This window comes from Herpailurus yagouaroundi, unplaced genomic scaffold (genome assembly GCF_014898765.1).
Source record: "Herpailurus yagouaroundi ecotype Mexico unplaced genomic scaffold, PumYag 196, whole genome shotgun sequence".
Lineage (NCBI taxonomy): Eukaryota > Metazoa > Chordata > Mammalia > Carnivora > Felidae > Herpailurus > Herpailurus yagouaroundi.
In genome coordinates, this window is record NW_024412427.1 from 13164058 (window position 1) to 13190102 (window position 26045).

A 26045-nucleotide genomic window follows, 5' to 3' on the forward strand; every position below is an offset into this window, starting at 1 on the left:
TCCTTGCCACTCTTCACTCAGTCATTCCAGCTTCAGGACCTTTGCACCTGCTGTTTCCTTTGCCTGGAATGTGCTGCCTCCAGATATCTGAATGAGTGGCCCCTTCCTTCTTTCTGGCAGCTCTTGGGAGAGGCTTTACCTGAACTCCTCATCCAGAACAGCACTGCGAACACCCCAGACCCTTTATTTTTCTTCATAGCAGTTGGTCAGTACCTCCCCCAGTACATGTCTTCATTGGGTCGTGTACTTACTACAATGCAAATCCCTTAAGAACAGACTTTATGTCTGATTCTCTGCTGAATCTCTAGTACCTAACACACAGCCTGGCACATAGTTGGTGACTCGAATGAAAGAATGTGGGAATAAATACCGAAATAACTACAAGCCTCGTGTGGGCTTTGTTTTTGGGTGATTTCTCCTTCCCCAAAACCTCCTGGCAGTAACAGACCCATAGCAGGAGCCCAGTGGGAACTAAAGTGGCTGATCATTCTCCCATCTGAACCCCGCCCCCCCCCCCCGCCCACTGCGTAAAGTACATCCTGTGAGCTGGCGGCAGTAAGGGGGGGGGGGTGTGGGGCTAATGGTAATTGCTTTGGGAGGTCAGATCCTGGCTTAACACCACCAGCTATGTGGCCTCGAGAAAATTATGAGAATTTCTTCGAGTGTTAGTTTTTCCCTGTGCAACAAGAGAAGGATATTAACAGTTCCTACGCCCAGGGCTGGAGTGGGGGCTAAATTCCCACAAAGCACTTGACAAGCACAGTGTTGGCACAGAGTAGGTGTGCGACAACAGGCCATCAAATTAATCAGCAGCCATATATGCGCCTTTGGTTCTTTCTAGTTTATAACGTCCTCTTATACATGCTTTATCTGATTTGAGGCTTTCAACAACCCCGTCGGTTTTTATCACCATTTTTATAGGTGAGGCAACTGGGTCAAAGAGGAATAGAGTGCCTGCCTGTGGAACACAACTGAATCTGACTACAACGCTGGCATCTTCTCGCCAGAAACACGAGTTGTTACCACTGCCAACGCTAATCAAAGTGATCTGGATGGCCCATCAGAGCCCCAGACTCTAAAGCGTGTGCCTAGTGTGAGGCTGTGAACAGCGAACAAATTCAGCACACAAAACCAGAAGTGAGCCGCCCCTCCCCAGCGACCCTACAGAGGCAGGCGTGCACAGGCCCCTGCACCCGTGAGTGAAGCTTGTGAACAAGTCTGAACAGACAAGCCATCTCTCAGGGTCCACCCAGGATTTAGAACATCTCACATTTCCCAAGCCCTTTCTCTAGTTTCTCTGCTTCAAGTCGGGCAGCAGCTCCAAGCAGCAAAGGCCACCTTTGGTGTTTGAAATCCTTATTGCTCTGCAACCTCTGGCCTTGACAAAGACAATGTTTCTTCCCAAAGGTAACTTAAGGGAGAAGCCCTGCACGGAGCTCTGGGCTTGGCTCTCATTAGACTCTCCTCCACCTTCCCAGGATTGAAGGCCAAGGGAAGGCACATGGCAGGGAAGACACCAGCAGGTGTTAGACATGAATTTTAGAACCACAAGGCCAAAACATCACAGAATCTTAGGAGTCATGGATTATCACAACTGTAACATCTGAAAGTAAAAAAAAAAAAAACCCAAAAAACAAAAAACAATAAAAAAACCCCACAAACAACAATAACAACAAAAACAAAAAAAAAACGCAGAATGTAATACTTTAAGCCTCATGGGGTTGGCAGAGATTTTATCGGACAGGAAAGGGCAAATTGGGAATCTGATGGCTTCTGGGTCAGGGGTATCTCCTACCTGGTCAGAGGCTTAGCAAACGCTCCCTTGTGAGAATATGGCCTCAGAGCTCCAGCCACAGGCAGGAGGCTGCGGGGACAGGTTTTGGATAGCAACTTAATGGCAAAATTCTACAACCAGGCCCCTTAGGACACAGATGAAGGAGGAGAGGGCAGCCTTCAGAAGGATGCTGCCAGGCCATCCACTGCTGGTCCCTGGTGATATGCTCCAAGATCTCGATGGAGCCAGGTTTGTGGCAGGTCACCAAGCACCAGGAGACTCTGAGAGCAATAGCATGATGGTCTCGTTTGATGGCAGGTGCTCCTTACTTGGAACGTGCTGTGGGGGCAGCACTCCGTGTCTGCAGCAGAGCAGTGCACAGCATCATGATTCCTAACTTCTACTTGCATAGTGTTTATAATGAGACAAGTGCTCATGCCCCAATGAGCATGGAAATGGGCTCGGAAGAGGGGTAGATGATGGCTCTGGCCAGGCAGTGGGGTTGGCTCTGGCCCAGTCTAAGGGCTACTTTGGGGGTCAGCTGGAAAAGGGGTCAATACAACCGCTCCACCCCTGGCCTCATCCTCATTCAAGGTCACTTTAGATACCTACGGTAATGAACTTCACTGATTTTTAAAAATGAGGGAGAGTTCTAGGGTAGTCATGACCTCATATCAAAACTATAAGAACCTCTGTCTCTCTTTATATAAAAAAATCACTGAGAAGAGTTCAGCCCCCTAGGCTGCTCAGAGCAGGGCAGACCAAAAGATGAAGGTCAGACTGCTTTGCCAGTGTGAGAAATCCCCAGGAGAAACAGCAGAGGCACACAGGGACTGGAGACACTCTGGCTCGGGAGCCTGAAAGCCCTGTGCCCCGGGAGACGGAGTCCTCCTCCTCCAGAAGTCCCTGGCGCTTTCCTGTCTCTGGCGAGGGGGAAGAGCTTGCATCCTTGGGAATCGGTCCTGGGAGCACTGCTGGCTGTCAGGCCTGGCAAGTGTGACCAGCTTAGACTGGTGACATGCTCTAGCCAGGATCAGAACTCATCCCGCAGCTGAGGGGGCTTGTCCATGCCAAAGAAAGAGGACGGCCTCCCTTGGAGGTCCCGTTCCCGCTTCACGAAGGCGGTGAAGGAGGAGACACAGTTGCCAATAAAGTGGTCGGCTTGGCCAAGGATGTACAGGTCGATCTGGGCCACTTCGGGCTTCAGGCTCACCACCTTCACCTGCAGGAGGGAGGGCAGAACGTTTTCACCAGGGTGGCTGCAGGCAAAGGTGGCCAGTCTGGCCAAGGCCTGCAGCCATACCCCCAGCTTTCTTCCCCTGCACAGAAGTGCCAGACACAAAAGGAGGTGCACAGAGGATTCAGACATGGGGTCGGGCATTCCGCCGGCAGTGTTGCCCAGATGCTGTCTCAGCACACCCCCACATGGCACACACCCTTCCCCCACTGCCAGCCTCAGCTCCAAATACAGCATCATTCACCCTCTAGTGTGGTTCCTTCACTGGTGTGGTTCCCTCTGCCTGGAGTGTCTTTTTCCATTTCTAGTTCAAGGCTCAGCTCAAGTTCCACCATTCTCATGAAGCCCTAGGCCAGCAGGTGTGGCTCTCCCCATCAAACTGTGATCTGATCACATAGGGCTCCACCCATCCTGTTCTGCTGCCTGGATGCCTCTGAGCCCCAAAGTCTTGTTCAATCTGTCCCCGAGATACTCCCCAAAAGTGACCCCTTCCCTTGGTGGACCATCACTCCAGGGGCCCAGCCACCACAATCTCTTACTTCCTCATGGGTCCCCTCACTGCCTCTGCGTGCTGACCACAGAGCAGCTGGAAAAACTTTTTCTCTGTCCCTCCCTCCACTGCAAGTTGAACACCCTTAAATGGTGCCCTACTTCTCTTCAGATGAAGATGAAAAATCTTGAATGTGGCCTACAAGGCCCTGTCCAAGCCACCTCTCCACCTCTCATACCTTCCCCCATCATCCCTTGAGCTCTAGCCACTATCCACCAGGCCCTTCCTGCCTCAGGACCTTTGCATGCACTCTCCCTCTGCTTGAGGCATTCATCTTTTTGTCTGCTTCTTACCTGACCCTCACTCTGCAGCTCCAGTCTCACCTCTGCAGACCCTGGTCTAGGCCAGGGTCCTCTGCTCTATACTCTCACAGAACCACATTCCTTTACTTTGGAGCACACATCTCAGCTTGTAGTTTTCACTCTGATTAAGATCAGCCTCCTGCACTTGATGGGGCCAGGCTGTGGTGGTCTTCTTGTCACTGCTGGCTGGGGCCTGTCTCAATAAATATCTGTTGACTGGACACAGGAATGAATGAGCCCCTGCCTCTCCTCAAGCTCCCGGACCTCTCTTGCAGCATATATTAGAGTTCTGTGCAAAGTCTCTTTTCCTGAGTCTAGACTGGGAGTCTTGGAGGGCAAGACTACATCTTATTTATCAGCATCCTCAGCTCAGCAGTGGCCCAGCCTAACGGAGGAGCAAGGGTGGGCTCTGACCCCATGGACAGAGGGGTTGAGGAGTAGGCAAGGACGACAACAGTGGCACATGAACAGGAAATAGAAAATGGCAAGAGACTTAACGTGTAACAAATATATCAACTCTAAAAACTCACGAAAAAACTCCCAGGGACTCTCCAAATGCTTCAACTTAGTACAGAAGTGGGGGTGTGGGCAGAGCTGGGGCTGAAAGTGCTTTGCTGTCACACAGAGATTTCTGATCTAACAAAAATCATCATCTTGCTATTTGGATGGTAGCAGAGAAATAATACTAGTATAATCATGGCCAAAATCCCCCGAATAATTCCACCCACGCCCTGAAACTTACCCGCTCCGTGTCATACCCACTATCATTAGCTTTGAGACCTCCTGGGTAAATTCTATCCCTTCTTGGGACTTTGGTTTCCTCAGCTATAACATGCAGGGGCTGAGTTGGAGGAGCCCCAAGGTCTCCCAGCTCTGATGGTCTTCTAAAAAGCGGGTGGGAGGGAGGCAGGCCAGGATGCGCTGACTTGGCACCTTCTTTTCAAGTCAGGGCTTCCTGCTGGTGTCTGGGCTAAAAGAGAGAAGGGAGCCCCTCACATAAAGCCAAGGGTTCCCACTGTTAGAAAGCAAACCTTTTAAGGTCTGTGCAGGTGTTTAGGGCTTTCATTCATTCCACAAAACCTTATTGAATGCTTGGTATTAATTCAGTCACTTTATTGATATCTCTTACCTACCCTCCACTGATAGAGCACCAAGCACATCCCACTCTTTAGTCACACACTGAATATTTACTATTCACCACTTCCTTAAGCATTTACGAAGTACAAAAGAGCATTCCCTTTATTCATCAACCACCTACTCCTACTATCAGTGATGGCTAACTTTATTGAGCACTTGTTTTGCACCGGAATGGTTTTATTTTCTTCATATCTGATCTTCACAATCACCCTATGAAACAGGACTACTCTCAGTCCCATTTTACAGAAAACGAAAGAAGTACAGAGAACTAAAGTAACTTGTGCAAGACTGCACAATGAGTAGCACCCAAGTTCTCTGGCTCCAGAGTCCAGCTCTTAATCTGTTACACTGGATTTCTCCCAAGGGCCCACTCTTTAAGCCCTTATTCAACAGTCACCGAGTGTCTACTGTGTTAAGCACTGACCTAGACAATGGTGACGGCAAGGCCTCTACAAGCTGAGGAACAGAATGGTGAGTCAGCCTCTGATCCTGCCTTCAAGAAGCCACAACGTTTGGGAAGAAGTGGGACGTGTTTCTAGTCTCACACAGACTAGACAGTGCCTCGAGAGCAGCTGTGATAAAATACTGTGGCAGCTCCAGTAGGGACACATTAGCTACAAGAATGCAGGGGAAACTGGAGAGAATGGGCCAAGGTGTTTGGGCCAGGGTTTGAAGGAAGGATAGGAACCGGAGCGGTAATGCCTAAGTGTCAGAAGGACATAAAGCACGTAGAGGGAGCCTTGGGGCCACCCTGGAGCTTTCTTTGATTCCCTTCCCGCTGCACCCCCACCGGGCCCACACACACCTTCCCTTTGAAGAGTTCTTGGATCTCTGGCACATAACTCTCAGAATCCGTGGCAATGTAGACCGACCGGGCGTTCAGCGCTTCCACCCAGAGCTTCACGGCCCGTCTGATCTCCTTCAGGTCAGGGAGGCACATGGTCACGGTGAGAGGGGCCGCCGTGCTGCGGCTGTAGCCCACACACTGCGGGGAGGCCATGAAGTGGGAGCCTGCGGTTCCGTCCTTCAGCATGGCGCAGGCGTTTTTCTGCAGTGTTGAAGGGGGACAGGGTTAAAGGCTGCAAACGGCCCGGGACCCCAGGGGCAGGAGCCACTAAGTGGAGAAAGGCTGTGCAGAAGCTGCATTGTGTTTTTTAAAAAAGCACCGAGGGAAGAGGGAAACGCATCAAAACAGTAACAGCGGTTACTGCCGTGTAGTGGCGTACTGGCTTTTTACAAAATATTTTTTTCTTAGTTCTACTATATTATCTGGGAACTCCAGTAGAATTCTGAGCCATGGTGGTGATAATGGGCAGCCTTATCTGATTTCTGACTTCAGTGGGAACACTTCTGATAGCTCCCATGAAGTACATGTTTGCTGTGGGTTTCGGAGAGATAGCCTTTATCAAGTTAAGGTGGGTCCCTTCTTTCCCGGTTAGTTAAGAAGTTTTTCTTTTCCTTGCTTTTTTTTTAAATCATGAATGAGTGTCGACTTTCATCAAATACCTTCTTGGCCTCTATTGAGATGATTGTGTGATTTTTCCTCTTTGGGTGCTAATACGGTGAATTACATTCCTGGGATGAAGTTTACTTGTGTTACATGCTCTTTAATATGTTATTGGAGTTTACTTGCTAATATTCTACTTAGAATTTGGGCATCTGTGTTTGTGACAATGGGCACTATCTACTCTTCTGAATTGACCTTATCTGAGTTTGCTTTAGTGCTATGCTAGCTTTATAAAAAATGTCATCTTCTATCTTTTTATGTTCTAAGCACATATGGACAGAAACTGTTTCTTAAAGGTTTGGCTGAAACCATTCACAAGATATTTTGGGCCAAGATACTCCGAGCCTGGCTTCTTTTCTTTGTGGAAGGAGAGCATGAAGGGAGTCAAGGGCATACGCGTGTGACTACAGTTGACCCTTGAACAACACAGGGGTTAGGGACACTATCCCTGACCCCATGCTTATAATTTTTGTCAAAAACCTGCATATAACTTTTGACTTCCCCAAAACATAACTACTAATGGGCTATTGTGGGCCAAAGGCCTTACTGATAACATAAATAGTCAATGAACACATATTTTGTATGTTATACGTACCGCGTACTGTATTATAACAAAGGAAGCTAGAAACAAGAAAAAGTTACCAAGAAAGTCGTAAGGAAAACACAGGTACAGCACTGCACTGTACAAAATCAGCATTTCAGTGCCCCTGCGCAGTTCAAACCCAAGTTGTTCAAGGGTCACCTGTACTTCCTCAATGGACTCTGAGTGAATTTTGATCTAATTTCTATACTCGTCAGTATTTTTCAAGTCTTCCACAATGAGCATTTCTAATATACATACACACATACATCTTCTGGTGTAAATTAAGGAGACTGTCTACGTCGCTCTGTTATTTCCACACAGAAGATAATCTGATGAGGTTTCTGCATATTTAAGCAGCCTCCGAATTTGGAGGATGACATCTTCATTTCTTGGGGGCCCCACCCAATCTCCAGAGCTTGTTTTTCAACAGAGTCTACTGGCTAAACGCTGAGCTGGACCAGAGGACTCCTGAGCTGCGGGTCTCTCTCTGGCTTACTGCCTGACTTGGAGTCTACCTTGATGTTTCTTTTTCCATCTGCAAAGGACGGACAAAAATGGCAATTGTCAAAATGAGGGTTGGCAAGTAAGCACTCTGGAGCCACATTTCTGATGTGCCTATGGCAGGATCATGGAATACAGTACCACAGACTTGGCTGAATGAGACCTCTTTGCCCTGCTTGGGACTCGGTGCAGTGGGTTCAGTGTTCAACGCCCACAGGCATGGGCCCTAGTCAGGGACACGTCAAGCCAGCCATGGGAGGAAGGGAGAAATTACCCAGTCAGAGCCAATGCGCAGGTGAATGCCCACGTAGGGCCGGATGAGATGGGCGCGGATGTGGGCCTCTGCCGTCTTCACCATCTCGTCCGACCATACCATGTACTTTTGGAGTGGCCTATGCTCCTCCAGGACGGGGAACTGGGCCGGTGCCCCTGGGAGGGCGAGCACTGGATGTTCCTTTGGAGAAAATCTAGACATGAGACGGAATGAGGGGAAGTCAGATGGAGGACGCACAGAGAGCTGGCCGCCACCCCCACAGGAAAGAGGATGGTGTCGCACCATGCCCCAGAGACCCTGCGGAGGGGCCCCTCTAACATGCAAGAAGCACGAGAGGCTGTGAAACCCCAACGGGCTGATAAGAAACCGTGGCGGCGACAACAGGCACAATATGTAATACTGTCCCGTCGCACGGAATTTACAACCCTCTTTGCTTGTTTAACAATTAAAAATTTACAGTAGAGCATTCCAACCTTTTGTATGTCACGCTGGCTTCCAATCTGTGGTGTGGTAATTCACTGCGGGGTGGGGTGTCTGGGCCTCGCCTCTGCCCTTTTACCCACACGGCGGGACTGGGACACACAGCTGCTTACAGAGGGCCATGGACAGGACATGCTCACAGGGAGTGGGTACACTGCGTGAGAGCATACGCTCAACATTTCACACATATACGCTGACTGCCTACTATGTGCTGGGGCCCAGGGGGAGAACGAGACAGACACGTCCCTACCTTCACGGAAAGCACCTGATGTCTGCAGATGCCCTCGTCACACCCTCCCGAAGGTTCTCCTTCACCCTTGTCAACTATGGACCTTGTAATTATTTCACCTTGTCTTCTCTGCTAGACACAGGCTTCTGAAGGCGGTGCTTCCGTGTGCTGGACAGTGTCTGGCACATGGAAGAGCCCAGTAAGTGTTTGTTGACTGAATGAGGAGCAAACCTGTTTTCCCTCTTCACCTAACCCCAGAGTCTGTCCTAGCAACACGACACATCCTGCTGGTTCCACAAGCCTGAATGCACTTTCCGGCTCCAGATCTCTGTATGTTTCTTGCCTCGACCTGGACTGCCTTTCCTCTGTCAGCCAAAAACCTTTTCTTAAAATTATGAAATAGGCACAGCCACTCTGGAAAACAGTCTGGCAGTTTCTTATAAAACCAGACATGCGGGGTGCCTGGGTGGCTCAGTTGGTTGAGCGTCCGACTTCGGCTCAGGTCATGATCTCACGGTTTGTGGGTTCGGGCCCCGTGTCGGGCTCTGTGCTGACAGCTCGGAGCCTGGAGTCTGCTTCGCATTCTGGGTCGCCCTCTGTCTCTGCCCCTCCCCCACTCATGTTCTGTTTCTGTCTCAAAAATAAATAAACATTAAACAAATAAACAGACAGACAGACAGACATGAATTACCATATCCCCCAGCAATTGTACTCTTGGGCATTTATCCCGAAGAAACAAAAACCTATATTCACACACGGACCAGTACATGAATGTTCACAGCAGCTTTACTCCTATTAGCCCCAAACTAGAAACAACTCGAACATCCAACAAGTGAAAGGTTAAATAAGCTGTGGGATATCCCACCATGAGATACGACCCGGAGATATCAAGGAACAAACCACTGAGACAGGCAACAATTTGGGATGGATCTCAAGGCAATTAGGCAGCGTTAGAAAAGCCAAGCCCTCAATCTTACATACTGTGTGACTGCATTTACACAACATTTTTGAAATGACAAAATAGAGAACAGAAGTGGAGAAGAGATTAGTGGTTGCTAGGGGCTAGGGTGTGCGTGCACATGTGGGCGTGCGTGCGTGCGTGTTTAGGGACATGGATGCAGTTACAAACTGACCACAGAGAATCCTTGGGAAGTTAGAATCGTTCAGGTGTTCTGTGATGGTAGACACACAAACCTACCTATGTGTAAAATTTGTGTAAAATTGAATAGACCTAAACATACGCACAAACCTACAAACATGAACTTAGAGAAGCGAGTACAAGTAAAACTAGGAAAATCCAGATACAGTGGGTGGGCTGTGTCAATGTCATCATCCTGGCTGTGACACTACACTACAGTTTTGCAAAACGCCAGCTTTGGGGGAAACTGGGTGGACGGGATCCGGGACCTCTTTGCGGTCTTTCTTTTTGTTGTTGTTTTCTTGTCTTTGTATTAGTTCTTGCGATGTGTGACTCTATAATTACCTCCATAAAAATCTCAATGAAAAATTAGGTATTTCAAAGCATACAGGAAAATACAGAGAATAATTTTACAACCCACATACCCACCACCCAAATTAGCAGATGTTACTACTTTGCTCTGTTTCAGGTTTTTTTTAAAAAAGAAAGACCAAAATAAAAGGTCTATCCTGTCATCTCTTTCCCTCCTTTACTTCCTCTTCCCAGAAGATATTGTGGTTTTGTGCATGACTACACTTTTACTATTTGTACAAAAAGGTATTATTTTGTGTGCTTTTTACACAGTGTAATCATAAAGGCACAGGCCGCCGAGCCAGACAGCCTTGTTCTAATGTTGACTATGCCACCTACTAACTTAGGCAAGTGACTTAACCATTCTGTACATCAGTTCCCTTATCTGTATAATAGGGTTAATAATAGCTCCTAAGTCACAGTGCTCTTGAGCAGATTAAATGGATTAACATAAGCAAAGCATTTAGAACAATACTCGTCATATAGAAAGCTCTTAGGAAATTCTATTGCCATCGTTATTGTCATATTGCGCGAAACCCACCACAACTTTTTAGAAATTCGACTTTATGTTTTAGAGATTTGGCCACGTTGATCGTGTTAGCTTCTCTTGAAATTTTCCATTTTGCACGAATAAACACAAAAGCTGTGGTGGGCACGCCCCTTTCTTCACACCCAACCCAAACACTTCGTTCTGCAAACACCTCCCAACCCTCCAAGACCAGTCACCACTCCCAAGCCTCAGCTCCTACAGGAGGGCTCCCTGTCCCACTGCTCTGCTGCGTTCTGCACGCTGATGTGCTCGACAGCCGTCTTCCCTGCTCTCACGTCAGCCCACGAGGGTAGGAGCCTGGGCAGTCATGCTCACCGTGAATCCCACACACTCTGGTCCAGGGCCTATGCCAAGGAAGCAACAATCAAGTGTTTGCTGACCTCCTGGCTCTTTGTTATAATAATAATTTTATGCATATGTGCATGTGAATCATTTATCGAGCCTTATTATGCAACAGGCAATGTTCTAATTGTTTTACATGTATGAACTCATTTGATTCTCACAAGAGCCCTGTGAAGTAAGCACTATCGTTATTCTTTTTACAGATGAGGAAATCGAGGCACAGAAAGGTTAAGTAACAGGCCCATGGTCACACAGCTAGGAACTGGTGAAGCTGGGATTTGAGTCTGGGCAGTCTGCTTATTTTTGAGGGACTTATTTTTGAGGGAAAGAGAGACAGAGAGAGAGAGAGAGAGAGAGAGAGAGAGAGAGAGAGAGACAGAGAGCAAGTGTGTGTGAGTGGGGGAGGGACAGAAAGAGAGGGGGTCAGAGGATCTGAAGTGGGCTCTGCGCTGATGCCTTGATGTAGGGGCTTGTCCTTTTTTTTTAAGTTTATTTATTTTGAGAGAGAGAGAGAGAGAGAGCGAGCAAGCTGGGGAGGGGCAAAGAGAGAGGGAGAGAGAGAATCCCAAGCACATGAGGAGTTGTCAGCATGGAGCCTGACGCGGGGTTTGACTCCCAAACTGTGAGATCATGACCTGAGTCAAAACCAAGAGCCAGATGCTTAACCGAATGAGCCACCAAGGTGTCCCCAGAACCTGTGTTAACTATGCACCTCTCTCTCAGCCCCCCAGTGCCATCAACGAGCCCCTCAAAGGCCAGGTCTGGGTCTTGTTTCTGATCACCAACCCCTAACACAGGGGGTACAATCAATACCTTTAGAATGAATGAATGAGTGGATGGGAAGAATTCAAGGGTCTTACCAGAAAGACCAGGACAGGCTGTCAGGGGTCAGAGGAAAAAGAAGTGAGTATGAGCTGAACACCTACTACTGCCAGGCCCTCAGCCAAACTCCTTTTAGATGTCACCTCAAAAGATTTTAAAAGGAAAGCCAGAGTTTGTGATCTCCCAGGGAGGCTAGAACACTAGGATAAATCAGGATCTGTGCTCACTCTGCCCCCTTGGAGAGAACCTGCAGTTGACCCTTCGTGATTTCTAGATTTGGAATGTCCCTCCCCTCTCCTTAGAACTGGACTGGCACATGGTTGCACCACTGGGACATCAGCTCTGAGCAGTCAAAGCACCAAGAGGCCGAGAATGATGTGTTTATTTACTCCCAATGAGAGAGGAAAGTGTTGTTTGGAAAGCAAGGGAGCGTTAGGGATCTTGTTTGGAAAGAAAGATTGACTAGCTCCATATGCCTGAGTGCCCTAGATCAGGCCCTTAGCCTGGTCACTGTCCAGTTGAACAAGGCATATGCTCTTGTTGCTGGGTGCAGTAAACGTCTGGGGTTCTTCTCCCCCCTGCCACCCCTCACCCTACTCTACTGAGATTCCCCCAAGCCGGGGTTTCTGTATGCACAGCATCCACTTATGCGCCCAGATTACATCTGTGGGACAGTGGATGAACACCATGCTGGGTACAGAGGATGCAGGGACATGAACGAGGCAGGGCCTTGCTCTTAATGTTCCTATCTTGAAGGACTATCTTTCTCTCCCGCTCTTTGCCTGGCTGGCTCATCCTTCGAGTCTCCGACCTGCCAATTACATGTCACCTCTTTAGGGCCTCTCAGGAAGGCTGCAGCCTGGAAGAATAAGGGCTGACGTGAGAGCAGGGAAGACGGCTGTCGAGCACATCAGTGTGCAGAAGGCAGCAGAGGAGAAGTGGGACAGGGAGCCCTCCTGTAGGAGCTGTGGCTTGGGAGTGGCGACTGGTCTTGGAGAACTGGGAGGTGTTTGCGTTGGGTGTGAAGAAAGGGGCGTGCCCACCACAGCTGTTGTGTTTATTCGTGCAAAATGGAAAATTTCAAGAGAAGCTAACACAATCAATGTGGCCAAATCTCTAAAACATAAAGTCGAATTTCTAAAAAGTTGCAGTGGGTTTCACGCAATATACCGACGATGGTGGTGACGGTGATAGGATTTCCTAAGAGCTCCAAATACTGGTTACCTTCATGCCACGAGAATGGTTCAGCATGATGGTCCACAGTCTTCCAACAGCAGACGTGCAATAAATGTCTGTTGAATTAAACCTCCACCAGGGGATTCAGCTCAGAAGCAGCAGAGCTAGAAGGATTCTCAGCAATCACCTAGTGGGGAAGAAATACCTCTTATCCCTTCTCCTAGAACCCGATTTTTAGCTGGACATATGGGAGCCCCAAATAAGATTTCTGTCCTTCTTGCAGCTAGGTATAGGCCATGTGTCTAAGAACTAGCCAATGAGATTCAAGAAGGGTTGTCTGGGACTTCTAGAAAGGTTCCTTAAAAAGGTGAGGCTGTGGCCCCCTTCTGCCCTTTTTTCCTTCCAGCTGCCTGGGGCAAGGATGTAATGGCTGGAGCTTCAACAGCCCTGTGAGGAGACACTGAGGATAAAAGTCAGTACTGGGACGGCTGGGCAGAGAGACAGGAGCTGCCTTCCAGCCGTGGGTTGCATACCCTAGTGCTTCTCTTACTTAAGAAAACAATACATTTCTGGGGTGCCTGGGTGGCTCAGTTGGTTCAGCTTCCGACTTCGGCTCAGGTCATGATCTCATGCTTCATAAGTTTGAGTCCCACCTTGGGCTCTCTGCTGTCAGCACAGAGCTTGCTTTGGATCCTCTGTTCCCCTGCCCTCTCTTTGCCCTCCCCTGCTTGCCCTCTCCCTCTCTCTCTCTCTCTCTCTCTCTCTCAAAAATAAACATTAAAAAAGTAAAAAATAAATAAAACATTAAAAAAGAAAGAATACATTTCTATCTTGTTAATCTGCTGTTATTTGGGGTTTTCTGTAACATGTAGCTTAAATTATGCCTGATACACTTAGATCTGTGGCCATCCAAACTGTCAGTTGTTACACAAGAGAATTACTGGTTAAAGGCAGTGGGGGAGGGGACCAGAGCCCATCCAAGCAGGCTTTGCACTGCCAGCCTCGTGGGACTACAGGCACTTCTTAAGAATTCTGAGGAACAGTATGGAAGCCACTGATCTTGCTCCCCTCCTTCATTTTACAGTTAGGACACTAGCCAGGGAAGGGAAGCAATCTGCCTACTCATACAGTAAGCCAGGGAAGAGCCTGACCTTTTCCAATGCCGTTCTCCCTACACTCATACCCACGGGCCCAGAGAACAACTTTCTACAGCGAGCAAGTGTCCGCTATTTTAGAAAATGTTTAAAATATGTATACACGCCAGCTCACCCCTACAAAGCACTCAGGCTTCTTATCAGACCGCATCAGCAGGGCCTACAAAGCCCAGCACAGTCTGACCCCTGCCCGCTTCTCCAATCTCCTTGTGTGTGGCAGATCAATTCTTCAAATCGCCTTTCACTGGGTGGGCTCTATGTCTCCTCCCAACAGCATGGAGCAGAAGTGACACTGTCCCGGTCACCAGGCCCAGGCTTTGGGGGCCAGCAGCTTCTACTGCCCACCTCTTGGAACACTCATTCCCTTGGATGCATCCTCAGCAACCTGGCTGATATGCTGTCACAAGTCCAAGTCACATGGAGAGGTCAAGTGTACTCACACCAATCAACTACCCCAGTCGAGCTCCCAGGTGACAGCCAGCATTACCGGCTTGCTAGCCATGAGCGAGCCCTTGTGGACGTGCAGTCCAGCTGAGCTTTCAGACTCCAGCCCCAGCTGAAAGCTGACCAAAAAGCAAGACATGCCCAGCTAACCCAAGTGTCCATCAATAGATGAATGGATAAACAAAATGTGGTCTGTACATACAATGAACTATTTAGCCTTAAAAGGACTAAAATTTTTATATATACTACAGCACAGACAAGACTTGAAGACCTCATACCAAGTGATAGAAGCCAGGCATGAAAGACAAATATCATATAATTCCACTTATACGAGACCTAGAACAGGCAAATTCAAAGACAGAAAAATTGAATAGAGGGATGGGCAGAGGTGTGGAAGAATGGGGAGTAGTGTTTAATGGGTACAGAGGTTCTGTCTGGGGTGATGAGAAAGTTCTGGAGATGGACGGTGGTGGTGGTCACACAATTCACTGTGCTTATGCTACTGAATTGTACACTTAAAAAAGTGGTTACAATGGTAAATGAATAAATAACACACACACTCCAGTGGCACAAATACACATATATACACCACGGTAACCATTTTTTGAAATCTCACATTTTTATGTTTAGAACTAATCCTGCCAGCAATATTTACTAACCTAGTGAATACTGATATTACTCTTCAGAAATGATAAACAATACTCAATTACAAACTATATGCAGTAATTTCGTTTTAAGTTAATCTGTATAGGTAAGTAGATTTGTATAAAAGTATCTGGAGGGGTGCCTGGGGGGTTCAGTCGGTTAAGCATCCAACTTTGGCTCAGGTCATGATCTTTGGTTCATGAGTTCGAGCTCTGTGCTGACAGCGCGGAGCCTGCTTGGGATTCTCTGTCTCCCTCTCTCTCTCTGCCTTCCCCCGCTCATGCAACGTGCTCTCCCTCTCCCTCTCTCTCTCTCTCTCTCTCAAAAATAAAAATTAAAAAGCCATTTAAAAAAAGCACTGGAGAATGGAAGTACATACATCAAAATGCAAAGAGTGTTTTTTGACAGGGTGGTGGATTAGGAGTAAATTTAATTTTCTTCTTTATTAAAAAATTTTTTAAAAATCTCCCACCAAATCTGTGGTGGGTATTCTAAAGGATACTTACACCAAGAAATTTGATGTTTAACATGAATTGAAACTTTGTACAGTTGGGATTCTATAAAGAACATGGAAAATCAAAGAACACAAGAACTGCCTTGCTGAGCCCAGTCAACCCACAGAACTCTGGGAAATAATAATACACTGCTGTTGAGCCACTAAGTTTTGGAATGGTTTATTATGCAGCAAAAGACAACGGCACAGTCTCCCATTCTCCTCCTCCTCGCTCACTCCACACCAGCCACACTGGTCTTCTGTCTGCCCCTTGATCATACTAAGCTTGTTCCTGCCTCAGAGCCTCTGCTCTCCGTGTCCCCACCATGAAGAACTACCTTTCTCTCCAGCTTTTTCCACGGATGGGTCTTTTTCTTCAGGTCTCTCATGGACTGAATGCTTGTGTCCCCCCCAAATCCATTGTTGAGGTCCCAACCCTCAAGGTGATAATATTAGGAGGTAGGGCATTTGGGAAGCAATTAAGTTTAGTTGCGGTCATAAGGGTAGAGCCCCCATAATGAGATTAGTGCCTTATAAGTGAGCCTGTTCTCACTCTAACATGTGAGGACACAGCAGAAAGGCAGTAAGCCAGGGAGATCACCAGAACCCAATGCAAGAACCCAATACTGGCATCCTGTCTCAGACTTCCCAGCCTCCAGAACCACGAGAAATAAACACCTGCTGTTTAAACCCCTAGTCTGTGCTATTTTGTTATAGCAGCCTGAGCTGACTGAGACAAGGTCTCACACACAACATCTGTGTGTGTCTTTCATAGTACTTTGTCTTCTGGAATTATCTTCTGTAAAGGCTTATTCACTGTCTCTCCCATTAGACTCAGCTCCATCAGGGCAGGGACCTTATCTGTCTTATTCTTGCCAGTATCCCCAGTGTCCAGACCAGTACTTGGCACCCAGCAGGTGCTTCTTAAATAAGGGGGAGGGGAGGGGAGGGGGAGGGAAGGGAGGCTGTAAAGCCCAAGCTTTCCCAAGCCATCATGCAATTCCTACAACTCAGTGAACTCAAACAAGATGATGAGGCACTGAGCAAGTGTTTTAGCAACATTCCCTGACTGATGCATCCATGCAGCACTGTACCTTCTCTTCCAACCAGGCTTGTGTGATATTTCTGGTTTTCTGGAATTTGCTTTGGAACTATTTTGGAGCTGGTGTCATATATTTTTTTCCTGGCACTTTGTCAATAGGAGAAAAATCTCCACCCTTGGAGGGCAGATCTACCTTTTGGCAATAGCTCCAGGTCACTCAGAACTGAATAGGAAGAACCAAGTAGGTGATCAAATGGGAATGTCCTAGACCAACCATGAGGGAGGAGTGGAACCTGCCATGACCAAGTGTCCTCAGTAGCTCCTTAATTAGCTCGGAAGTCCCAAATGGGAATTGCCACCTGTTCCAGGCACAGCTGTTTTCTCCATAGTGATTAAGAATGGGTGCTCTGGAATTAGACTGCCTGGGTTCAAATCCTAGCTTTGCCACTTCAAGCTGTGTGACCTTGGACACATTTCACTCCTCTCTGCTTCAATCTCCTTAAGTGTAAAGCGCAGAAGACAATAATGCCTGTCATACAGACTTGTGGAAGTATCGAGTAAGTAACCTTAGGAGACTTAGGTAGTGAAAAGGAAAACTTGGAACAGTGTTCGGTACACAGCAGGCACTAAATAAACAGTAGCTTTCTCATCTATTGAAGAGTTACATTTGGACTGCAGCTGCCCTCTCACCAGCTCAGTTACCCTGGGCAAGTTATTTTACCTCACTGAGCTGTTTCCTTACCTGCCAAATGGAAATTGATCATAATACCCACCTCATGAAGTTTCTCAAAGGCTTGTATGAAATAAAGCATGTGAATAACAACAGTAACAGCTAACATTGGTTGGCCCCCTACTATGTGCCATGTGCTCTAAGCTCTAGGAAGCAGATACCATAGTGCTCCTTCCATTCAGGCCAGACAGCTGGAGAGGCTGCTCAGGGTCGCCTGAGAAAGAGGCAGGGGTGAATCAGAGCCCAGGTCTGACTTATCATGAGCGTGACTCCTTTCTCTACATCAGTCTGTCCTTGGTCTACTGAATGCCAAGTGCTGTGACCCTGTGTGAATTCATATGTCCCTCACAGATCCCAACCTGACTTTCAAGCCCACGTTCATTCCTGCCATGCTCTAGCATCAAGGCAAGCGCACTCTGATAGTTATCATCATTGTAACCAGCCTGTCGCTCCCTGAGGGCTGAGGCTGGGTCTTCTTCATTTTTATATATCACCTCTGGCTTTTGAGCACTATGTCTCATACATGACAGACGCTCTATAAATATTTCACAGCCTGTGCCCTGCTAACCTATTTTTTTTTTTAATAGGGCCTACCGTAGCACAATTAATAAAGCACATCCAATTATTATCTGGATGACATCATCTCTCAGTCTGCACCTGAAGCTGCTTTTCTCTAGACGCTGCTTCCAATTTTCACCTTGTGAGGAGGAAGGTTAAGAGGGGAATGATTCTCACGCCTAGAGGAGGAAATCGGGACCCATGTGACTGCACAATAATCTTTTTATGACATCCTTTATCGGCCGATAAACTCTTGCTCAACCTTGTGGCAGGTCAACGTCCCACCGTGCCAGGCATTGAGATGGGAACAGATCACACAGGATCCCAAGTTCAACAGATAGAACGGCTGCACCTTTGGTCTCATACATCAGGGTGTGGTGGAGGGGAAGAGGGTCAGGAAGGTGCTGAATGCTCATGGGCCCCAGGCCCCTCCCTTAAACCCAGCAACACTGCCCCCTCCAAGTACCTCTGGATCCACTGGTCTTTGTAGGAGGCGCTGAAGGAAATGCCTGCAAAAAGCTCGGACTTGTTGAAACTCACATGAAACTGATCCCAAAATGGACCAAAGGGATTTCCTTCCTGCAGAAAGAGAGTGATCAAAGGCTTACTGAGGAGGGAAAGCCCTTTGGGGATGGGGCCAAGGAATTGTGGGTGGGGGAACTCTGGTGGACTGGACACAGGTTGAAACACCTCATGGGATGGCCCAATAGGAATGCCACTTTGTAAAGCCTGGGCTGGAGACCTGAGGAGAGCAGCTGGGCCTCCAACCTGGTTTTCAGCAGGAAATGTTCACCAGTGTCTAAAGGAGTCTTTCCTCCTTTACATGCCATATCCCACTGAAGCTGCAGCATTGGTGGGGTAAGTGGGGAGGGAGCGAACCTTGGATTTGGGCCTTGGATCTTGGACTAGAGCTTCCAGAGACTTTTAAGACCAGCTAATACAACGCCCTTCTTCTTTTCTTTTAAATGCTTTTTAAATTTATTTTAAGAGAGAGGAAGAGAGAAGGTGGCGCAGAAAGAAAGGGAGAGAGAATCCCAAGTGGCCTCCAGGCTGTCAGAGCACAGCCAGATATGGGGCTCACTCTCATGAACCATGTGTGAGATCATGTCCTGAGCTGAAATCAAGCTCAACTGACTGAGCCACCTGGGTGCCCCTCAATGCCTGTATTTTCAAGATGGAAACCAGGGTCCAGACAGGGTAAAACACTTGCCCAAGGTGAGGCCAGTGCTGGGGCTATAAGCCAAGTCTTCCTTTCTCAAGTTTTGTGGCTCCTCCAACCACCCTCCCCAGACTTTAGCATAAGCACCTACAGACATACTGGGGATTGTCTTATTCCCAAAGTGCCAGAAAATTATAACTTTCTCCTGATAAAATATGACAGCTTCTGGGGCGCCTGGGTGGCGCAGTTGGTTGGGCGTCCGACTTCAGCCAGGTCACGATCTCGCGGTTCGTGAGTTCGAGCCCCGCGTCGGGCTCTGGGCTGATGGCTCGGAGCCTGGAGCCTGGAGCCTGGAGCCTGTTTCCGATTCTGTGTCTCCCTCTCTCTCTGCCCCTCCCCCATTCATGCTCTGTCTCTCTCTGTCCCAAAAATAAATAAATGTTGGGAAAAAAAAATATGACAGCTTCTTATTTACCCACTGAAAGGCAGGAAAGTATACAAGTTAAGAGGGTGGACAATGGAGCCAAATCACCTGGGGCTGAATCCCAGCTCCACCACTTGTTTGCTAATGTAACCCTGGGGAAAATACCAAACCTCTTTGTGTTACGCTCATGTCCCATCTATAAAATGGGGATATTAATCGTACTTCCCTAGTGGAGCAGTTTGAGGAGTAACTGGGTTAACATGTGTAAAGCTCTAAGCATGGTACCTGGCACGTAGTAAGTGCCATATGGGTATTAGTTATTATTACTGATGTGGCACTTCACAGTTTACAAGCACTCTTACACCTGACCCTCATGACATTTATGAGTGAGACAGAGCAGGGATTGGTGTCTTTATTTTGCTGGCAAAATAAAGTCTCAAGGGAATCAAGGTACTCTGCCCAAAGTGACACTGCTGACAAATATCACAAATGGGACTTAAATCTCCATCTTTCTACTCTAAGCCCTTCTAGTGCCATCCCCCACATATTGCCATCACAGCGTCTCAGGGGCCTAAAGGACGTGGAACAGGCATAAAGGGTCCCCCAGACCCACCTTCATGGGGCACGTCTTCTTATCAGGGCTTCGCTGGGCTGCCACCTCAAAGCAGTATGCCACTCGCCTCTCAGGGGGCCAATGAGTGGGTGCCAGCTTCTCCATAAAGTCCTCCAGGCTGATGACCCGATGGTAGGCCTGGAGGGGCTCCAGCTTGAAGTACTTCTGGTAAGACACATGGAGCTACAGGAAAAGGTGGAAAAGGAGAGGCAAAGGTCCCTCTTCAGTATCCTAGTGGCTCTTTTAAAGACATTTAATAAAAGCATGCATCCAAGACCCAGATAACTCAGACTGTGAGCCAATGAAAAACTTTTAGGAAAGGACACCAAACTTAGAACAGAAACAGGCTGGGAGAATTTATCTGCAAACTAACAAAGAAATAGTAACACCCCTTGTGTTCAAAAATGCTTGCTGATCTAGATGAAAAAAGACATAGGCTGTAAGAGAAAATGTGAGCAATGGAGAGGGGTGAACAACTTACACAGCAAAGAAAACCCAAATAGCCAATACACTCAAAAGATATACAAACTCACTAGTAATTAGAAAAAAACAAATTGCAATTACAAGACCACTTCTCACTCATTAGACCAGCAAAGATTTAAAAGCTTAACTTTAGGGGCTCCTGAGTGGCTAAGTTGGTTAACCATCTGACTTCAGCTCAGGTCTCACGGTTTGTGAGTTTGAGCCCCGTGTGGGGCTCTGGGCAAATACAGTAATTTGCTCACAGCCTAGAGCCTGCTTTGGATTCTGTGTCTCCCTCTCTCTCTGCCCCTCCCCAGCTTGTGCTCTCTCTCTCTCAAAAATAAATAAATAAACATTTTTAAAAAGCTTTATTAAAAATTTTTTTTTCACGTTTGTTTATTTATTTGAGAGAGAGAGAATTCCAAGCAGGCTCCATGTTATCAGCTCAGAGCCCAACATGGGGCTCAATATTCTGAACCGTGAAACCTGAACCGAAATCAATAGTCAGACGCTCAACTGACTGAGCCACCAGGACCTAAAAACTTAACTTTAGTTTTTGGAAAGGATGTGGGGAAACAGGGACTGCTGGACCTGGCTGGTAGTCAAAGCATACGTTTTGGAACAACCACTTTAGAATGCAATTTTGCAGCATCTACTAGAACTTAAATGCTCCTTGCACCTCTATGTATTTTCCCTAGAGAAGCTCCCCCACTTTGCACCAGGAGATGGGTGTAAGGATGCTCAGTGCCGCAGCAGAAGTACAAGAAAGACCTTGGAAGGAGTCACACTGAAGACACTATATCCATGACAGTGGTTGCCTCTGGGACTGGGAGGGGAGCGGGACTAGCCTCCGGAGCCACGTGACGCTTTATCTTTTAACAACTTCATCTGTAATAATATTTTATTTCTTTTATTAAAAAAAAAAAGAAAGAAAGATGAAGCAAAGAAGAAAATGTTAACAACGATCACTTCTAGTGGTAAGTACATGGATGGTGACTGTATTAATCTCCGTATTTTTCTGGATTTAAAAAAGTTTTTTAGAACACCATGGAATAAAAATGTAGACTTTATCCTATAGCTCAGGGCTCCCAAGCATGTTCCACTAGTTCAGGAGAATAAAGAGTTCTGCAATCAAAAGGCTCCAGAGTTACAGAGACCTGGGAAAAACTGTGTTGAGCTGATTTCTTTACTACAGGACTTTGCAGTATGGTAATATGTAGTTTGAATCTCCAGTTTGGGAGGCTGGGGTATTGAGAACATAATTTCCCAAGCTGATTTAACCACTGCACCCTTCCTTCACAAGCCATTGGCATTCCAACAGACTTTGGGGCACTTAACCATTAGCAACTAGGTCTTGCTGAAGGATTTTAAACAGAAATAATAGGAGATTTGCCTCTTAGATCACTCTAGTGGCAGAGGAGACAACATATAGATGGTAAGATTAGAGGAGGAAGAGGAATCAGGAGGCTACTGCAACGATCCCTTTATTTGTTCAAGTACTCATTCAACATATATTTTTGAGCATAAGTCCAGGTGAAGATGGAAGGCATGGACAGGTTAGGAGAGGTAAAGGAAGATGAAGTAGCGGGTAAAAGGAGGTATTCAGGATGACTTCGAGATTCCTGGCATGGTATCCAGGTGAATGGAGGTAACATAAACTAAGGCTGGGAATATAGAAGGTGACACAGGTTTGTGAGGGAAAGATGCCAAGTTCAGTTCTGGCTTTGTGAATTTGAGGTATCTGTGGGACATCCAAATAGACTCAAGGGCTTAGGAATTAGAAACACAGGCTTGTGATCAGAGGAGGATCTGGGCCTCAGGTAAGTTGGGAGGTACGTGGAAAACAGTGAAAGCCACAAGATTTAACAGAAATTTACAACAAAGCAAATGATGGTAATAACAGCAACTAATATTTATTGAGTGCTGACTTAGTATGCTCATCACATTTCATGGACTTGCTCATCTAATTCTAAGAGGTAGGAATATAACTATCTCCAATGTACTTATGAAGAAACCCAGGCAGACAGAATCCAGATAACTCAACTGAGGTCACAGAGCTAATACCCAAACAGGAGGAGGAGACACACTAATATTTAAACAGTGAGTGGAGAGAGAAAAGCCTCCAATACAACACAAAGAGGAAAATGCTGAGAGGTCAGGGCTAAAGCAGGAATAGGCTGTGTCTTAGAAGACAGGAGAGTAGGGACATTCAGGAAGGAGAAAGGCTCACAGGACCAGGTGTCACCAGGAGAATAGCTGAGGGAAAGACTGAGAAATGACACCTAGATTTGGCAATTCTGAGGTCCCTGCTGACTTCTGTGAGAACAGCCCCAGTGGGGAAGAGGAGAGTAATTGGACGGGTTGAGTAACCCAAAAAAAGCAAGAAGTAGAGACTCGGAAAGATTTTTGGCTGAGAAGACAAAGCCAGAGAAAGAAAACAAGCCAGAGTGAGATGAACAGACAATGTCTAAACTATAACACTGAGTGCAAAAAATCAGCACATCAGTGGCTCCCAGTTACTCAGGACTTCCTATGTCCTAAACACTTTGCGTTGATGAACTTAGTTGATTTTTTAATTTCTTTTTTACATTTATTCATTTTTGAGAGACAGAGCACAAGCGGGGGAGGGGCAGAGAGAGAGGGAGACACAGAATCTGAAGCAGGCTCCAGGTTTTGAGCTGTCAGCACAGAGCCCGATGCGGGGCTCGAACTCACAAACCGCGAGATCATGACCTGAGCCGAAGTTGGATGCTTAACTGACTGAGCCACCCAGGCACCCCTATGAACTTAGTTGATTCTAAGAGAGAGGCATACAATATTCAAGGCATGCTACAATCACTCACTCATTATGGGAGGTGGCCACAATTACTATCAGCCTCTTTTAAGGATGAGGAAACTGAGCACAAAGAGATCAAGTAAGTACTCTGTCCAGTCTACACAGCCAGTAAGTGGCAAAGCCAAACTATGATCTCAGGTACTCTGGCTTTTAACTTCTGATAAAAACCTCTCTAAATATAGGCATGCAGAAGAAAAAAATAAAAATAAATAAAACCTACGCAGAGAAAAAGCTGTAAGAATGAAATACAGTGTTTTGTACATACTAAATATCGTTTTTTAAAGTTTATTAAAAACTTTTAAAGTCAGTTCATCAGATTAATTCAATTCCTACTGCCAGACTCTGGGGGACACAGTGTGGACAAAGACATACATAGGATCAGTGGAAGACACAAATAAAAAGCAAGGAATTAGAGGGTATTGAGTATCACTGTGATGGGGTGAGGCAGCTCTGGAGCCAGACCGCCTGGGTTTATGGCCTTGGACACATTATTAACTAACCTGTGCCTCAGTTTCTCCTTCAGACTGACACTAGCATCCATCACCCTTTGACTAATGGGATGCCCAGAGGGTGGGACCAATCAGGGGTGGAAATGGAGCTTTAAGTTCCTATCACAGGCTCTGGAGTCAGACGGACATGAGCCTGAGTTCCAGCTCTACACTAATAAGCCGTGTGACTTTGGGCAAGTTACCTAACCTCTGGGAACCTGTTTCCTCATAGGCATGTAACGAGGAAGAAAAGAGCTAGTCCTCCTGCAGTGCTCAGGACAGTGCCTGGCAGACCGAAGGCACTGGATAAGTGTTAGCCAGGTAGCCAGGGAAGACAGTTCTGGGTGGGGAGCAGGGCAGGCTCAGAGGAGTGGGAGGTAAAGCCCAGAGAAGGACTTGGGGTCAGGAGGAGGTAAGCAGGATTGGGGTAAGATGGACAAGGGCTAAGGTCAGTGGGAGGTACTCACATTGGTGAAGGGAGGCTTGTGATGCTGGTACTCAATCCAAGGGGGTACAGCCAAGGTGCGGTTCAACAGCTTTGCAAAAGCCAGGGAGCCCAAGAAGTGATCGGCCTGGTTCCCGAAGCGCCCTGGATGGTATATGGTGGTTGAGGTGAGGCCTGGGGCATGGAGGGCATGGGGCATGCAGGGTCCAGAAAGGACGCAGAGCCAGGGGTGAGGAGGACCGGGAAACCAAGGAGGGCCAGGGGAGCTGGCAGCATAGGATCCAGGTGTGGACTCCTGGGTCTGACAATCAAGGCCCTTAGGTCCTACCCCTCTGCCTCAGACCTTCCAGGTGCCTTGGTGTTCCCAAACATGCTCTACACTTTCCATCCTCACCCCATGCCTTTGCTCCTGGGGTTCTCTCATCCAGGATTGCCTTTCCACCTCTATCTCCACTCACTTGTGCGTGAAAGGGGCAACTCCAGTGCCTCATTCACTGGGATCCTTTCTCCAATCCTCTGCTATCCTGAATCCCCTCCTCTGCCTCCCACCTCAGACTGGAGTTATTTCCGGTTCTTCACTTTTCCTCAAATGTCCTTTCTCACTTCCTGGCCTTTGTACTGGCTGTGTCTTCAGCCTGTAAATACCTTGGGGGCCTGGGGTGAGGACCCTATCTGATTCTTTTCCTTGTCCCTAGCATGACATCCATTCATTCATTCCACAAATAGAGAGACGCCACAATGTGCCAGGCTCTCTGCTTGGTACTGGAATACGGGATTGAGCAAGAAGGATAAGGTCTCTGCCTTTGAGGCAATCACAGTCCAGCTACAGAGACATTAAACATGTAAACAAGTATACAGTGACACATTCTGATGATTTCAAGACAGGAAAAGTTTGGTGATTGATAGACAATAAAGTGGAGATTATTTGCATCGAGGTCAGCGAAGCCCTTTCTGGTGACATTTAAGATGCGACCTATGAATGGGAAGGAGTTGATCTGGCAGAAGTGAAGGGGAAGGTGTTCCAGGCAGAGGGAATAGCACAGGCTTCAGGACCTGATTATGTGTGAAAAACAGAGAGGGAATAAAGAGTGGCTGCAGCTGGAGGACCTGGGGAGAAGGGAGTGGTGGTAATGATGCGCAGAGAGTCAAATCATCAAGATCTGCAGGGTCTGAAAAAGAAATGACTTCTACGATGACGATCCACCACCCCATTTAAATTGCACCCCTCAGCCAGCTTTTAGATTCCCCCTTGCTCTTCTCTATTTTATTTTCCCACGGTGTTCATCCTCTTCTATGATACTCCACATAGTTACTTATTTTTTATGTGTATCTTTTATTGTCTGTCTTTCCCCCGCTAAAATGAAGGTTCTACAGGGGCACGGCGTTTTCTAGCTTATCACTGCTGTATCCGCAGAGCAGAAAACAGGGCTGGACACAGAGTAAGGGTCCTATAAATACTATTGGTTGGTGAAAAAATCGTCCAGAGCCAACGTTGAGTCAGTCATATCAAGTCCTGCCCCAGCAAACTCCATTTACTGAACTCTGGGATGGCTTAGACCTTGCACAAGACACATCACCTCTTCCGGCTTCAGTTTCCTC

General features: G+C 47.3%; 1 protein-coding gene across 2 annotated transcripts; it reads right to left on the reverse strand.

The window, feature by feature from the left end:
* Positions 1-1527: 1527 nt before the first annotated feature.
* On the reverse strand, positions 1528-24771 carry POFUT1 (protein O-fucosyltransferase 1). 2 transcript variants are annotated; one of them, XR_005782052.1, is made up of 7 exons: positions 24469-24771; positions 20216-20398; positions 18486-18598; positions 7866-8058; positions 5806-6048; positions 4606-4833; positions 2885-2996 (listed from the first exon to the last, which is right to left on the reverse strand). XR_005782052.1 is itself a non-coding variant. In XM_040447369.1 (6 exons), exons 1-6 carry the CDS (start codon positions 24643-24645, stop codon positions 2808-2810), a joined length of 1098 nt encoding a protein of 365 aa, XP_040303303.1. In that variant the 5' UTR covers positions 24646-24759; the 3' UTR covers positions 1528-2807. The 2 variants fall into 2 exon arrangements, 1 of the variants encoding a protein (XP_040303303.1); XM_040447369.1 differs by lacking the exon at positions 4606-4833 and having other exon boundaries at positions 1528-2996; positions 24469-24759.
* Between the last annotated feature and the right edge of the window lie 1274 nt (positions 24772-26045).